Below are 17470 nucleotides of genomic sequence, written 5' to 3'. Positions count from 1 at the left end.
GGTTGCGGTGAACCTGGCCCGGCTGCCGTACGGATCCGGGAGGTCTCCACAGCCACCGGGGCTTTGGGAGAAAGCGGCAGAGAACAGCGTCTTTGCCCCGCGAGAAATACTCTCCGGCCTCTTTCAGGATTTAGTGTATCCCGGGTCTTTCACCTCTTTGTAATCCGTGCCTTTCAGCTTAGTGCCCACGCTATGTTTCCTATGTATAATTTTGTTTGAGAAACAGCATGCCCTCACGGCTTTTTGTCTTGTCTTTCAGGGAGGGAGTTGCTTTCCGGTAATAGTAAAGGAACGTGATACTGAATGAGAGCGCACCAACGGCATCCTCATTAGCCGGAGCCCGACTCGCTTAATGTTGGTTTCTTTGTCATCAGGTCTGCTAAAAAATGACAGAATATAAACTTGTTGTCGTTGGAGCTGGTGGTGTAGGCAAGAGCGCCTTGACAATACAGCTAATTCAGAATCACTTTGTGGATGAATATGACCCTACAATAGAGGTAAACAATTTCATCTTGCACTCGTTTTGTGAAGAGAGGTTATCAGTTATAATGGCAGTTGCATATGCTTGGACAGTTACCACAAAAACATAGAACAAGGCTTTACAGTAAAAAACTCTTAAAGGTAATGACCAGCATCAGACCAGCACTGGAGAGGAAATTGTGCTGCTTCATTTGGTTGTGGAACAGTTGTGTTCAATTAAAGTATGGTGTTAATTGCCATGTTTTGTTGGGCAGTTTGGATGCATGTTTTTAGGATCTCTGTGACAAAGTTGTTGACAAATTCATGTGAAAATGCTTGGCAAAACTCTTCATGGCTTTGCATGCAACCTCTTAAATGTGAAAATCTGTAGTTCTGAAATGTATGCATCAAGCTTTCTCAGCTCCTATCATTAGGATCTGTTTCACACAGTGAAAATGTGTCCAGGAATGTTACGGTGAATGAAGCAAAATTTGGAGCCTGGTTTTATTTATTTTTAAAACACCAGTGCTTGCTTCTGTACCTAGAAAAAACATGATAACTGCTGTAGTGGATGCTTTAAAATACATGGCACAGTTTCTCAAAATCACGAATTGTATTTAAGCTTTAAAAGTTGCTTAAAAGTTTGTATTTTAAAGGTATTTGAGTAGGCAAGCTCTGCCTTTTAAATATAAGGAAAATACTGGTATTGCCTGAAGTCTCCTGTGGATTGTTGGATTTAATAACCTCAGACCATGTAAAAGTAGAAATGACACTGTAAGTTACACAAGATTTTTATGTTCCCAGCACTGAAGCTCTGTAGCTTATGACTTCATTTATATGTTTATACAGTGAGGCACTTCCCAAGCTCACTTGAAGGAATCGCAAGGATTTAAATCTTGGCTTAAAATGCTGACTTGGAAAATGGCTCTGTAGTCATTTTCAGGTAGGCACAAGCAAAAGGAGCCAGTGGCCTGAGGTGCCAGGAAGCTGTCTTATTCCACTGAAGTACAAGCCTCTGTGCTCCAAACAGAGATGTGTTGGCTTGAGTTTATTAATGTGCCTGTGTGTTGTATTGTCTCTCTGTTGCCCAGTAGCCTCATGTATGCTTGTGGAAGGTTTGGTGAATAGACTTATGGAGAGAAGGAAGCATGTGTGACTTGCGCTAGGAGGGCAGCTTTTGCAAGTACAAAGATGTGAAATCTTAACAGTAGTCACCATAAACATGCTAGACAAACAGAAAACACATAAAACTCAGAGGAGAACAAGCAAAATGGGACTTTACTTTTTCCTGCAAAAGGAACCTTGGAGGATGTTGGTCTTTGTAATACTTGTCATTATCATCTGGGTTTCTTTTAGGTTGGAGGTGTGTTTTTATGCATTGCAAAAAGTACTGTGGCGGTTCTGTGTTGTAAGTTGTCATATAAAGCCAGCACTGTGTAAACAAGGAATGCAACCTTAAATGACAGTATTCCTAAATGACTTGAGGGATTTTGCCAACCAGTCTGAGTATTTTGATGAATACCAAATACATTTTAATGTAAAATAGTAAGATGAAAATGCAGTTCCTCATAGAAAAAACCTAAAATCACAGAACCGTGTCTTTTACTCTGTAGTGTGCAGGATGATCGTAACACTGTGGTGTGGTCCAGAATCAGTATGTTCTTCCGAAAGAAAGAAACCTTTAACCTAATAGGTTTTATCAGCATCCACAACTTGTTGCATGCAACAGTGTTAATCTTCTGCAACTCCTACAAGTTCTTGTCTGAGTGCTAGTTACCATTTTTGTCTTGTTTTTTCTGAGACCTTGAGTATGGAGGCTGTATCTTCCTACTTAACGTTGTGAATCTTCTTGTGTGCACTCACAGTGCTATAGTCTGGTAGGTAAGCTTGTAGGGAAGAAGTAATTCAGATGTTATAAGAGTGACCTGTGATTTGGAGTGGCAAACAGGTTGTAGAGAGTGGGCTTGTAATTGGGTTTAAATGCTCAAGCCCTTGCTTGAGCAGGATCCTGTTCAGCTGAGAAGGGTTGCTTGATTGTGCTTCCTGTATAGATGTGGTTGTGGTGGTAGAGGCCGATCAAAGAACAATAGCTGTAGAGTGCCTTTTATGCAGTATGAGGGAATAAGGCTGAAGTTGCTTTTACTGGTAAATAACAGTTAAGACAGTTCAGTAGTGTCACTACTGTTGTTTCTCACTTACTACTGTTTCTTTCATTGCTATACAGCTGTTGCCAAAATACTCATTTTCCCTGGGAGATAAATAATAAAGCTAAGTATTTTGGAATAGATGGAGAAGAGAGTTCAGTGTTTTTGTTATATATGATGGATTCCACAACTACACAGTTATTGAATAACTTTAAGTCTTTTCTGTGACTTACAAAACAAAACTCAGCAGTTCTAAAATTCTCATGTTGTGAAGACATGATGCAGTTGGAGAGAGAAAAATATAGTAGTTATTTGATATGAGCTTAGCAGATGATGGGGGGCAGGGGGAGGAATTAAAATTGGTGCATATTTGGGTGGCTACTGTTAGTCAAATGTATATGCTTTATATGTGTTTCACGATTTCATATCTTACTTGAAGTAGATGTCCAAGCATAGATTTATAGCCGTGTAATTTTTTATGTGTTTTACTTAACTGTTTGTACACTAACCCTTGCAAATCTGGGTTTCTAATACGCAGAACAGTTGGACTAGTGCCCTCTACTGGACGAGGCCTGTTAAATCTTCTATCATCACAAGCTATCACAACTAAATTTTAATTTTTTATCGTTGTTTTATTATTTTTTACAGCTTCATAATGTTTTAGTGCTAAATATATGTCATCTTTTAAATGTCCTAGAGAAAGAACCGCTTTTCTAGCTGCCTGACAGAGGGTTTTCAATTGGATTAGCAAAATCCCTTGGTTGATTTAGGAATACTGATATTTAAGTCTGTGTTCTTAAATGACCTATGCACTTGCGAAACTTCCACCAGTATTTAGTAATAGCTTATTCTTAGTAGCTGTGATACTTTAACATAAAATCACTGGTAAGGTGGATTTTTACAAAATAATGGCTACTGGCTTAGATAAGATTTATTAAGCAGTGAGACATGTTTTAAATTAATTCCATATGTAGCATATAGCTGAGACTCCTATCACATTTTCTTATCAGTGCTTGTGAACAGATGGAATAATTACTCTGTTACCATAATTCATGCTGGTTTTTAGGCTTCTGAAAGGCCAATAAAATCAAGTTAAATGATTAATGAAATCAAAACACATTTATATAGATATGCTGAGTCAGTAGACTGGGGAAAAACTGCAAATTCATATTTGGAGTCAAGTACTGCTTCTGTATTCACCTATATATAGTTTGCATTTTGTGTTTACTTAACAGCCTTATACTGGATGCTTTTTCATGGTTTCTTCATGGCATTTCTCCCAATGTGCAGTAAAGCTACTGGATTTTTATAAATTCTGAAATTTATAGGTTAGAAAGCTGGTGAGGTTTGTGGAGGGGAGTCTGGTCATTTGGGTTCTGCAGAAGTGCCACATGTACTAGAGTGGTGTAACTTCTTGTCACATCCTGTGACATTCTGTTTTGCAGGACTTAAAAAACTTTTACAGTATGGTAACACTCAGATAAACGAATTTTGTCTTGGCTATGTTTACACTGGTGCTCACCATAATGGGTTTGGCAGTACCAGGAGCCTGAGTTTTTAATGTGGTGATTCAGTTTTCTTTCTTACAGTGACAAATGTGATCTAAGGTTTGATGTTTTGCAGGGGAAAAAAAGGGGGGGGGGGCAAAAAAGCGAGGTGTTTATTATTTCAGTAGCTTGGAAGGAACTAATAAGCTTGAATTTTCTCTCCCATGCCTGTCTTCTCCTTCTGACTCAAATCCCCTTCCTAGTTAGTGACAAATTTTTCTCACCAGAAGTGGGCAAAATGGCTATTATCACAAAGCATTCCATCTTTTTGTACCTGTGCTGTGCTTTATGCTGGTGCATCTTTACTGCTACTGCTAACATGGTAGGCATGCTAAAGCCAGCAGTTCTTAAAAGTGATTTTCTTCTCTTAAAAATGATTGTCTTTGATGAAAATTACTTAAAGCCTTTGTTTAGAGCTCAGTTGAGGGGAGTTTCTTTTCGTTTGAAGTGCTAAGATGTGAAGGAATAATACAGGCTTTTCAAGAACTGTTTTTCATATTTTTAAACTAGCAGTCACATTGCAAGAGGAGAAAAGGAAAGCTTTGTAAATATGCTGAGTATAGTGATAGAAGTTAATACTGTACTGCAAACTGTGATAAAGGTATCATAGGACATGGGGGATCTGCTCTTGAATTTAAGCAAATTGGAATAAAGATGTGTCCTTTGTTTTGTGTTTTCCCTGTTAAGCAATGAGATAGAATATTAACCTTATTTTCAAACACATTGGAACTTGTGTATTTGTCTCAGCTATATCAATATTTAAACATGGCTTACAGGTTTCTGAAGTAAGTCACCTACTTCAACACTGAATTTGCACTTTTGTGAAATAAATATTTCCAAAATGTTGGAAGCAAACTTTTATCTTTAAGGTACACAGTTAATATTGTTTTACCTGATACATGTCAGCCATGCTCAAGATAAATGTGTGATTACAGAGTTTGTTTAGTTTAAAATACTGATTCTATACAATTATCTCCTGCTTGCTTTTTAGTGTGAGCAACAGGAAAGAAGAGAACCTCTTGTAAAAATACAAATATATAGAAAGCACACAGGAGTAGGTGTACTGTGCCTTAAAATGGGTACAAAGGAAGGAAGGCCATTCTAAATACGTCTTGAAGTTGGCTAGAATTGCAAGTTTAATTCTTTAATTCTCTGCCCAGTAACTTAGATTGACTTCTGTACAGTGTTAAAAAGAACGGCAGCAATATTGTGTTAATATCTAGCTAAGGGATCTGAAAGGTAATACCAAGATTTTGGTTTATACCTTTTATTTAAGTACTGTTTACTGAGAATAATTCAGGGCACTGCTTGATGACCTGTTTTCAAAGCTGTTGACATGTTTTTATTTCAAATACATAGATGTTCATGGAAGTTATTGGGAAAATAATGCTTACGTTCTTATCGCTGAACTACGTACTCATAGCAGCCTAGCACCAAAAAGAGCTGTAAATAGATACTAAAATCTAGTTGCTTGATGCTTTGTACAGATTTTAGGCGCTTGGATCAGTTACATGAAAGCTTTGGACTGATAGTATTGACGTAATTTGTTCCAATATCTCTGAAGCAACCCGTCAGGGCTTTTACATGACTCTGTTGGTCTGTCTTGGCTAAAAAATTTGAACTTCAAATATATCAACTCAACTTTGATAACTTAATAACAAATATGACTGTATGGACACACAAAACACATTTCCTATCCCAAACACTGAAGGCTTTTTATGTTCCGTTTGCCTTTTAGTTGCATAGATTTTTGGAGTTGTCTTGTGTATTCTTCCTGGTTTATTACTTTGGACATTGTTGTGGCACGATGCTTTTGTAACAATCCATACAATGAAAGACAAGTTTTACTGGGGGAAAAAAAAATAACAATTGGTAAATTGAGTAAGCTTAAATAAAGTAAAGACTTTTAAAATCAGGATTACTAGTTTCTTCAATTTCTTTCTTAACAGAGACAAAGGGGAGATGCTTTTGATCTGGATCCAATTTGTACTTTTTGTCTTCTGTGCAAAATAAGAACGCTGCCCTTTTTCTGTGTGTGCGTGCACACATGCTATTCCTCACTGAAGAAATGGAATACATGTCTTTCAGTGCTCTTCTCACTTCTGGATTTTACTGTATACATGTAAATATGGGACACTGTTTTCCTACTCTGATTTGCCCATGTGTGAAGTTGGATTTTAATTCTTACATGTTTTCAGTCATGCTCAACTACTAATAGACCACTTTAATTGAGTTACAGTTGTTTGAAATTTTACTTATTTGTGTTTAACCAAGGTGTATGTGTTTCCCTTTTCTTAGGATTCCTACCGGAAGCAAGTAGTAATTGATGGAGAAACTTGTCTCTTGGATATTCTTGATACAGCAGGTCAAGAAGAATACAGTGCCATGAGGGACCAATATATGAGAACAGGGGAAGGTTTCTTGTGTGTATTTGCTATAAACAATACAAAGTCTTTTGAAGATATTCACCATTATAGGTGTGTATATTCAAAGTTAATCAAATCTTGTATTTAGTGGACAGTTTGCTTGCTTTTCCACTGGATAATAGAATGGTTTCTTATGAAATGGCATCTAAGGTGAAACTTGCAAATTAGCAAATTATTTGTGGATTTGTAGGTCTGGAAATTTGGGTAATCTGAAAATCTGCTGCCTTGTTTGCAAGTTAGGCAGACAAAACATCTGAAAGTTATTATAGTATAAACTAATGTGACTTAGTGTTTCTGCCTATTCATAGTGAAGACTTATCTAAAGGTAGACTCTGCCCATTCCATAGATAAAATTGTGTGCTCAGATGGCAAAACTGATCCAATTGAAATTGTATGGACAATAATGTCAATCGCTAGCTTTGTTCTGGGAGTGGAGAGAAAATACTGGTGGGATGTTACTAAAAGTAACATGTGTGAGCCCTGATGCCTAAGAAGAGCAGACACACAAAACCAGAGCTCCAGGATGACTGCTAAAACCATCCTGTTGTTAGTTTCTTCATACTCAGGTTTTTTTTTTTTTTAATAATTAGTTAAAATTGTCAGCTACACTAATGTAGAAAAAGCAGTTTCTGGCGATTACCATACCAGATCATTTATAACTTAGTAGCTTACTATTATATTGAATTCTCCTTGAGTATTAGAAGGCAATGCAAATCCCACCAATGATTGCTGAGTTTGGCAGCATCCGTTTAAGATTAATTCCAAATACATAATGCTAAGCTATTCATAGTTAGGCATTTATAATGCTGTCAGATCTATGTCACTGTATGGTGGAGTAGTGTTCTGCTGTCAGTATTACCCACAAACCTCACATCTACTTAAAAGCCAAAGTTACACATTTTTGTTACAAACAGATGTTACAGTTCCACATTTAAGCTGGGATACCATGGTAGTTCAGGGTAATCAAAGTCAGCAGGTGCAACTGCCCCCATGGCATAGTTTCATTTTCGCCTGTATGCCAGCAAGTCAGCTCATTTGATTGTGTAGTGTGCTGATGGGAGTAGTTACAACAGGTAGATGCCTACCTACAAAAGTAGTTTACTGCTGGCTTATCTCTCTGGAGCAGCTGTGGGATCAGGGGAGTACTGTTGCAAATGAGAGGAGCAAAACTGCTGCATACTAACCCAGAGAGAGAGCAGTGTTAAGAATGTCCTTCTTTGAGGGCTGTTTCTTTTTTATATTTAAATTGAGCTAGCCAGCTTTTGTATAAATTTCATTATATATAAGATTTTCTAACTGAATGTATCGGTACTGGTGATTTAAAAAAAACCCAAACAACACAAAAAACCGAAACCATCCAACCAACCAAAAAACCAGATAAGAAGTAGCACAGTAGGGATGACAAATTAGAAAAACCTATCTGTTGCTCTCAGAAAAACCATACCCTTGTCTTCATTATCTCACCGGATTATTACAAATAGTTTTCCTCTGAAGACAGAGGCTAATGTAAAAGGAAGAAGGAGCATAATGGTTTTCATGTGGGATTGTCATTTTTAAAGTCAGTTGCTGTTTTGCATAAGAAGGCCTTCCCAGTTAATTTCAAAGAATGTTGTGAGTTGATTGCTGGAGTTTCTCCTGTGCATTCACACACCTGTGGATGACTTTGCAGACTGAAGCTGAAGGCTTATAAATAAATAACCAAAACCAGTGATATATTAAGGAACATGCTGCTAAATTATTTGGGAAGGCAAAAGTAATGAAATGATTGCTTGTTATTTGAGATTCTTGACAAGCACATCTAAATAGTGTTTCAAGATGTTTTCTAACTAGTGGCTGAAAGGACTCTCTTACCAAATACCTTTTTGTAGAGAACCAGCCTGGTGGTTGTCAAAGTTTAAAAATCCCTGTCTAAATGAAGAGTTTGCAATGCTGTCTTTAATAATAAAACAAAAAAGAAGGCACCCCCACCCCCAAACAATAACTGAGACAGTGGGCATAGTGCTTTAATGAGTGTTTCGTGTTGGCAAATGAACTGAGTATTCTGAGTACCGACTATGAGAGGTAAGTAGTTAGACTTATGTCAGAGCCTCTTGAGTTTCTTCTGGCATGATTTGTTAAAAAATGTACAGAAGTTTGTAAAATGTTCACCTCTTTTTTTTTTTTTTTTTTTTTTTTTCCTTATTTTTTTAAAATAACGTGATAAACTTAAAAGTGACAGGATTGGTCATTTTTTGATGGCTTCTAATAGTGTATGTGCAGGAAACTAACGTAAATTATGTTGGATTCTTTCATTGTTTTAAAATCATTAAATACACTAACACCTGTTAAATACAGTCCATCTTTTTTTCTTTTAGGGAACAAATAAAGAGAGTTAAAGACTCTGAAGATGTCCCAATGGTGCTAGTAGGAAACAAATGTGATTTGCCTTCGAGAACAGTAGATACAAAACAAGCTCAGGATTTAGCAAGAAGTTATGGAATTCCTTTTATTGAAACATCAGCAAAAACAAGACAGGTAAAGCTCAAAACTTACCAGAAACAAATGCAGAACTCTCATCTGAATTATTTATAATTATTCTAGGCATCGACAATTGCTTGGTCATACCAATAGATACATTTCTCCAGAATAGAAATTCCTGTGGTGTCTCTACTTTCTGTCAACTCACTGACAACTGGTACTTGTTTATTAATGAGTGACTTGCTTCAGCTGCACAAACTCAAAGCATGACACCTGGCCTGTCACTGCTCTCCACTGTCAGACAATTGCAGCATTCTTAATGTTCTGATAGGTTTTACTAGAATGAAAACCAGTTCTACTGAGAGGTGAAATGCTGTTTTTTCCTCAGCGAGAGGATTAAGCAGACAAACAGCTAATTGGTTTATTCTGGTTTAAATTTTTTCATTAATAACAAAAGGAGTTTTTCTTTGAGGCATTGATTCAGTGTTAATGGGACATGCCTGATATCCCTTTTTATAGCTAAGCAATTGACCGTAAGTCTTTTTTGAAATTATTGGATTAATTGCTTGTGTAAACTAATAACTCAGACTTTAGAGCTCCCTGTTGGTTTATTGCACACCACTGGTACAGGTGAAAGAGGCAGCTGTTAGGGTCCTTTCAGTGCTTCTCTCAAGGTTTAGGTGCAAATCTCTGCATTCAGGAGAAGGTCAGCTCTACAGATAGAGATGAAACTGTTTTGGTACTTCTGGAAGAAAGCATTCTTTTTGAAAAATGCTGATTGTGGGTTTTCTTTTAAGAGTAAAGACTTAACTATTACTACAAATGAGATCAGGCCTGAGTGGCTGAATAATTTGTACTCTCCATAATCAGAAGTTTTATGTGCAAGTTATAAATCATGAATTAGGTGTAGCAGGAGGTGGCAAATAAGAGCAGAACACTGCAATTTGAGTAACGGGTCAGTGTAACTGCTAAATAGATTCAGATGCATCACTTAGCAGAATTGCCTCATATCCAAAAATAACTTGCTTACTGTATATAAGAAATGAACATTTTATTAGTGAAAATTTGCTGTACCTGCTCAAGTTTCTGACAAGTTGAAACGTGAACTAATTAGTGTAATTTTACAGAGGAATCAAAGGAATGCTAACATTTGGCAATAGAGAAAGTCCCTGTTAGGTAGGATTAAAAAAAAACCAACTACACGGCTTTAATGGCTGAGATTAAATTAGGCCACAAGAGTGTTCTGAAGAATGTGGCATATAAGTAGACTGAATGAATACAATGTTCTTGTTTGGAAGGTCCTGTATTAGTGGCTGTCATTGAGATGTTGGGATAAAAAAGGAAGAACTCAAATCACATTTGAGGTTTGAATCCTAGAATAGTTTGGGTTGGAAAGGACCTCCATAGGTCATCTAGTCCAACCCTCCTGCAGTGAGCGGGGACATCTTCAACTAGATCAGTTTGCCTGGAACCACGTCCAGCCTGTCCTGGAATGTCTCCAGGGATGGCACATCCACCACCTCTCTGGGCAGCCTGTGCCAGTGTTTTACCAGTGTTTCACTGTAAAAAGTTCTGTACTAACATCTAGGTTTTACTCTGTTCAGCCCATTTCATGTAGCATTAGGCTTTGTTGAGAAATGTTCCTTTTGCATTGCCTCTTTTATTAAAAAGTGTGTTGATGCGATGGTGTATTTTCAAAGATGTCTCCTCCTCACCCCACCTGCAGTTTACTTTGACAAGCAGCCCCACCATGCCTAGCCAATACTAAATCAACATTCTCAATCACCAGTCCAGTTTTATAATCTTCATTTACACAAAGTAGCATCTGCTTTTCTATCTTTCAGACTTTAAAGAGGTCTGCTGGAGGTTTGTACTTGTTTTGGAGGACAATAGATTAGTCACATATGAACTGTCTATAATTTGACTGCTTTCATCTGTGACTTTTCAGTTGGTGCCTCCAGAAATACGTTACAGAAGGGATCTGAGTGTTGGCTTTTTGTTTTTCAAAGCTGAGCTTTGCACTGTTTACATACAAGGGGTCCCTAAAGACATCTTGTGGATTTTAAAATAAAGATGCCTAATACTCTTTTGAGAATATTGGCTTCTAAAAGGTAGATCCACAAGGTATGATTGTTGATTCTTTCTTCCAAAGTAACCTTTTGAATTAGGGCATTCAAAGCATGTGGCCTATAGACTGTATTTTTACTGGAAAGAATTCAGTCTTTGGCTAAAAATAATTAAAAACCCTGTTCCTCTCTGGTTACATTCAGAACTTCTAGGTATGAACAGATGTACCTGGTGGTCTGATAACTTCTGGAGTCTATAGAAAGTCTGACACGAATATTTAGAAGTAGGAACCTTCTTTGCCTTTCTTTTACATACCTCCCACCACACTGAAACAGCAGCACTAATGCCCTGTTGAAGGAGCCTCCACCATCCTTCCGTCAGCCCTTCCCTGTGCTACATTTCTGCTGTAGCTCTGAATCAGAAGGGTTTCTGGGGAAGAAAACTAGAGATGGAAATGGAAAGAAGTTCTCCTTGATTGCAAAGACACTTCTAATGAATGATGACATTGTATGCTTATGGAGAATGATAGCTCAGTTCCAGCTAAGTTCTTAAGATTTTCAAAAATTCATAGACAAAGTCAAAAGTAGGAAAGAAACACTGAAATGAAGCACAGAAGTAAGTTGTTCTGAAAGCTAGTGTATTTGTTTTTATTTGGTTCTGACTGTCAGTAAAGAGAGAAACTTCAACTTACTGCAAAAAGTTCAGGTTTTAAGCTATACAACTTGGGTATTAGGCTATAGATTATTAACTTCTTTTAATTAGACCACTGACTGAAATGAATATAATGTAATTTATAAAAAAGTGATAGTCCTATTTGTAAATGTAAATGTCTCAATATTGTGTCAAATGCAAGCCATATGCACCACTTAGACTCAAACTTTGCATCAAAGACACTTGTTCTTTCACAGTCCTTATGCAGAAGGATATGATTTTTTTTGAAGTTTATTTTGATAGCTGTTTTTGCTTTTCTCTGTTTGATATAAGCTTTAAATTAAAATTCTCCCCGGTCCATATAAGCATATACCTCCCAGTATTGCCAATAGTATCAATGGGAGATGAGAGGCGAGAGGCAAACTGGATTTATCCCTACCAAGGCTGCATCCTGCATTCCTTGCTTGGGCTTCCATTTGCCTGCGAGTTACACAAGGAAGAGCTCTAAGGCTGTACCCAAAATGTGGTTTGACTGTAGAATTTTGTTTTCCTTGGAACATTTCGACTGCCCTGCTAGTGCTGAATTCAAAGGCAAAGCAGATAAAGAGGCATTTTTGTAAGCATAATAAAGGATACCCCAAAGTGTTAGGTCTTGTTGAGAATACATATATACTTAAACAGACTTTTTGAAGTATTTAATGAAGAAGTTGACCTAAATCACAAGAATGCTGTTAAAAAAGCATTAAAGTTATTTCAGCTGTCTGATGTACAATAGGTTAGGCCTCAAATTTGAGTAAAGTTGAGAACCTGTGCCTGGTCTGAAGTAATCGGTGCAGTATTTACAGAACAGCATTCCTTCAGCTCATTGAGATTCATGAATAACTGGTATCTTAAGATAGTTTGCGTGAACCACCTTGCCAAGTTTTTAGGGATTTGTTGTATCGGATCAATGATATTCTGTGTTTTACTCCAAGCCATTTTTAATTCATCTCATGTGTGCAAGTTCCACTTTAAAACTTTATTTTCAATTAGTTACAACTATGTCAGACTTCATATGGTGAGTTGAGTTTTTCCATGTTGCTAGTTTCTTGTAAGGTAAAACGTTTCTAAAAAAGCTTAGTCCTTCCCAAAAACAAGGGCCCAAGAGAAAAAAATAAATTACCCTGGGATGCTCAGGAAACAGGCTTGTTACATACCTGATGTAAAGATAAACAGGTGCAGCAAAAAGAGGATACATGTGCACAATGGGTTAAGTGCAGGTAGGACAGACAGCTCTAATTCTGGTGCTTCTTACCTTTGGAGAGATTAACTTTCATTGTGTTTTTGTGCAGTGTTTAATATGAATTTACTGATGTACGTTTGGTATTTAACCATTGTAAGATAATAACATAATCAGCTTAACACCCCCTCACTTCCCAAATTAGTGGAGGTTCTGCATGTGGCTGAGTTGTAGTAACTGTTTTCAAACAGTCCTTTGATGTATTACATCTGTTTTAGAAACAGCAAAAAATTGCCCGTAATCTATAAGCTAAATGTTGCACGAGCTAGTAGATTTTTGCAGGTTTGTGTATTCTCCAGTACTGGCTAAGCTGACTTTATCATTACCAAGATTTATGTTGGTAGTGCTTTTATGCAAGGGAATAGCAATCTTTTTGCTTCTGTCTTTATGAATAGCTTTTCACTTTATTTGTCTAAGAGTTGATTTTAAGAGACCAACTCCTACAAAGTGTATAAAGGTGGACACAGAACACTTTTGAGATGTCAAAGCTACCTTTCATTAGTTTCCTTTAAGCACTATTTAGAGAAGCAGAGCATGTGAAAATTCCTGTTTGTATTCAAAATAGTCTTTCTTTGCACATAGTCATATTTGAAATTGAATGTTTGGCTGTCTCCTAGGAGCCAAAAGTGTCTTGAAAACATTGCCTTAAGGTCAATGGGTTCTTGGGGCTGTTTAGATTTTGAAGTTTTTAGTATCTGCCAAAGGGTATTTTTGCATCCAGTTTTGACAGCTAATAAATTGGTTAATTATATTTTAGAGATATGGTCCATAATCATTTAAGGAAAATATACTGAAGAATCGTAAAAGAAATTGGTATTTAAATGACTTCTTAAGTTTATAAGACTGTCACCTGGCTCTTTAAAATGTCACCTTGTGCTAATGAAATTAGCAAATGTGTCTCTGCAGAGATTTTCTTTCAGAATGACTTACTTCACAAGGGGATTGATAAGACTGTTCTTGGTGGTGGCAGTAGTAGCAATTTCTTTTCTCTGTGTCTCTCCCTCTCTCTGCATTGCTAAAGCAAATTACAGCTCATATTGGTGATGGGAAAGTTGGCAATAAACCTTGATTGAAGAATTGTTATCTAATTATTCATGTGAAAGCTCCATAATCAAATTACATATTTCTACTGCAAAACAGTAGATCTACAAAAATATTGATTCTTGTACAGCCTGTGCTTTGGCACATAGCAGCTGATCAATGTTTACTGTTTCCTCCTTCCAGGAAAACATGAAAGTATGAGCTTTACTTGGGTTTTGCTGGGTTTTTTAAATAGCTTTTTTCACATTTTGCAAACTCTCAGACCTGGAATGTAAGACTGATTGTTTTGTCCATACTTCACTACATCCTAACAGGACACATCATTCATAACAAAGAAATACAATCCAAGAAATAAATCTAATTAATCTTGAAATTCAAGTGGCTGTAGTTCAGAGAGCAGATAAGCAGCAGCATTCTTAAGAATGAGTCTTCAACGTGATAACCTATGGCACAGTTCATGCAAAATGACCCAATAACTGTGGGTCATGCTAGCAATTATTGTTAGCTGCATGATACAAAGATGGATTGGAGAGACAGTGTATGGAAAATATGCCAAATAAAAGCCCAAATTGTGCATTGGGTAGTTATAAAGTTTGGGGCTTAAATGGTTGTACTGTTTTCCACTATCATCAGTCTATTCCGGTTTTATTTTCAAATAATGAGTTTGTATTAAATTAACAGCCCTGTTGATCTGACTGAGGAAACAAGTAATGAGATTGACAGTAAGGCAGAGGAGAGATTTCTCCTTTAAAAGCTGCAGCTAAACATGTTGCATCTTGTTATAAGAAGAACATCCCCACAGATCTGTCTAAATTTTTAAGTTTATGCACAGATATAGTCAGTTTAAAATAACATAATTTAAACCTGGTGCTGTACCTTTTTATCTTGTATTTGCTTAAAGATAACTTCAGTCTTCATACTTTTTTTCATGCTTATGGATCATCGTATCCAAGCAGTCTAAGCACAGAGCTGCAGAAAGGTAGGGTGTGACCAGAAAAGTAAAACACATAGCTCAGTCATACATGGAACACTTGAAGAGCTCTCCTCAACCAGAACAAAAGTGTGAGCAGGAGAACTTCACAGGCTGTTTGCACTTAATTCTTACTATTAGACCCTCTTGGTTGCCTGAGGCCAGCCCAGAGGGAACAGTCAGGTGAACCTTGCACGTTGATGTGACCCAAGCTCTTAAATGTGATAACAATGAACTATTGCTTTTTATGCATGGAAAAATAACATCCATACTTACAGTAAGTAATTAAGTTTTGAAGGTTACTCTGAAATATAATACACTTCAGGTGCTTCTTAAAAGCACTTTGCCGTAACTCGAATATCCCTTTTCCCACGTTTAATAACATAAAGTAAATAGCTATAAAACAAACATTGCCTAAAATTTAGTATTCCCAGAAGTTTTTAATTCTTTGTAGCCTCTTAGGAAATTGCCTGGTTAGACTTCTTTTACATTTTGTTAGTTTCTTCCACAGTTTTTTTGCAAAGAAAGTACACCCTGTATAAAGAACAGAACAGAAGTGAGCTTACTTTCTTTGCCTGCCCAAACAGTAATAGATTCTCACTTTGCCTAAGAAGTGAGAATAGGTGGTTAACTGTGTGTAACCCCCACTTAACAATCTAACAAGGTTTTGTGCTGCTAAATACATCCATGCCCATAAAAATGTGTGAAAAGATTCAGTAACGCAAGCGTTTCAGTGCAGTTGGAATTATGAAGTGGAAGAACATAATTCTTAGCATTTTTTTGTCCAAGTGTTACCTTTCACAAAAAATAGGAGGGCTTGAAGTGTAGATACAGTAATTGGTAATCAAGAAATTCTTTAAGCGTTTCTCTTTTGCTTGCATTAAAAACTATTTATCAAGCAGCAAATGTATAAAGCCCAGCATTTTAAATATGCAAATGGAGATCCATATACTTCTCTCAAGTAAAGCTTGTAATTTCAGTGGTTTTGTTGCGGGTTTTTTTTCCCCTGCCATGGATGTCCCAATATCTCATGATTGTGAATGAAGCAGTTTTTAAGGAGTTGTGTTTTACAATGCAGAGAGTGGAGGATGCTTTTTATACATTGGTGCGAGAGATTCGACAGTACAGAGTGAAAAAAATCAGCAAAGAAGAAAAGACTCCAGGGTGCGTGAAAGTTAAAAAATGCCTTATAATGTAACAGGGTAAGTTTTGTAATGTAACAGGGTAGGTTTTACAAACCAATTGTCAAATAAAAGTTCTCGGCAGTGTCTTGCAAATCAGACATTTTATGGTTAATCAATGACAAAAATTAAGATCTAAAGCCAATCAGATTTCAGTATTGTAGTCCTGAATAAAATTTCTAGCAAACACCCAAGAATGGTTTTGTTTTGTTTCCTGGGGTTTTGATAAATAGATTAAGAAGTCTTTATTGCATATCAAGTTCTCCATCTGTGAAACAGAAACCTAGTTTTGAGCATAATGAGGTTTAAAGTTTCATTATAGATGTATTACAGATACTGTTGAAGTGAACATTGATTGAATCTTCAGGTTGCTGAACTGAGGGGAGAGGGTCATAATATTTATAGTACTCAGATGCAGAAACAGGAGGCTAAGCAGTGTTTGGCTAGAGGCTGGCATACAGGATTTCTTAATTCCCAGGCTCTTCCTTATGCCATGCTGCTTTTAAAAAAAATTACCATTTCCAGAAATACAGTAGCAAAGTGACAGTAAATTAGAACTGGAGGAGAAGGGGGTAACTGACCAAAAAACGACAAAAAAGCACCAAAACTCACAATACCCAAATTCTCACAAAATATTTTTTTTATTCATATACTCCACTGTAAGAAAAAAGGAAGGAGAGGGAAGTACAAGCTGTGGTATGGAAAAAGTGCTTCTGTAAATCACTTCCAGTGCTTTTTGAATAAACCATCAGAATAGCTTTTTGCATCTATTACTGTCCCATTAATTTGCTACCTCTTACTGCACCAGTGCAGAGTGGGTTGTTACTTCTTAAATGCTTGTCCAATAAGAGGACGACCTGGAATTTTCCATTCCGTAAAAGAAAAAAACACTTTCCAGGGGAGGGTGGAGAATTGTTGTTTCATATCAGTTTCTACTAGATCTGATCAGGCTTATTATATTCTCAGCTTTTAAGTGATGAGATAATTACTTCCCCGAGGTGAGTCTTTAGATGCTTCATTAAAAACATACACTTTGTGATACTTTTGTATCAAAGGTTTTCTTTGCAGGAAACTGGAAACTTTAGTTACCAAACTCTCCAGTCTTGAGTCCAAGTATCAATAAAATTGATACCATCAAAATACTTTGTTTTATTCTTTCCTAGCTGTCAAAAAAACAACTAGCAGCAACTTGGCAAGATTACTTTCGATGAGAACAATATGAATTAAATTGCTTAAGCCTCCTTCCTG

General features: G+C 36.8%; 1 protein-coding gene across 2 annotated transcripts in view; it reads left to right on the top strand.

Moving 5' to 3' along the window:
• The first annotated feature begins 152 nt into the window (after positions 1-152).
• Positions 153-17470, top strand: part of KRAS (Kirsten rat sarcoma viral oncogene homolog) — a 22974-nt gene continuing 5656 nt past the window's right edge. The window contains exons 1-5 of one of the 2 annotated variants that reach the window (XM_010019693.1): positions 257-497; positions 6449-6627; positions 8931-9090; positions 16120-16235; position 16611. In XM_010019693.1, coding sequence (XP_010017995.1) covers positions 387-497; positions 6449-6627; positions 8931-9090; positions 16120-16235; position 16611 — 567 coding nt within the window. In that variant the 5' untranslated portion in view covers positions 257-386. Of the gene's footprint in view, positions 498-6448; positions 6628-8930; positions 9091-16119; positions 16236-16610; positions 16612-17470 lie in introns of both variants that reach the window. The other variant, XM_010019701.1, reaches the window with a different exon arrangement.

Source organism: Nestor notabilis, unplaced genomic scaffold (assembly GCF_000696875.1).
Source record: "Nestor notabilis isolate BGI_N333 unplaced genomic scaffold, ASM69687v1 scaffold10910, whole genome shotgun sequence".
Classification (NCBI taxonomy): Eukaryota; Metazoa; Chordata; class Aves; order Psittaciformes; family Psittacidae; genus Nestor; species Nestor notabilis.
The sequence above is the reverse complement of the archived record's forward strand: the minus strand, read 5'-3'. Positions and strand labels throughout refer to the sequence as shown.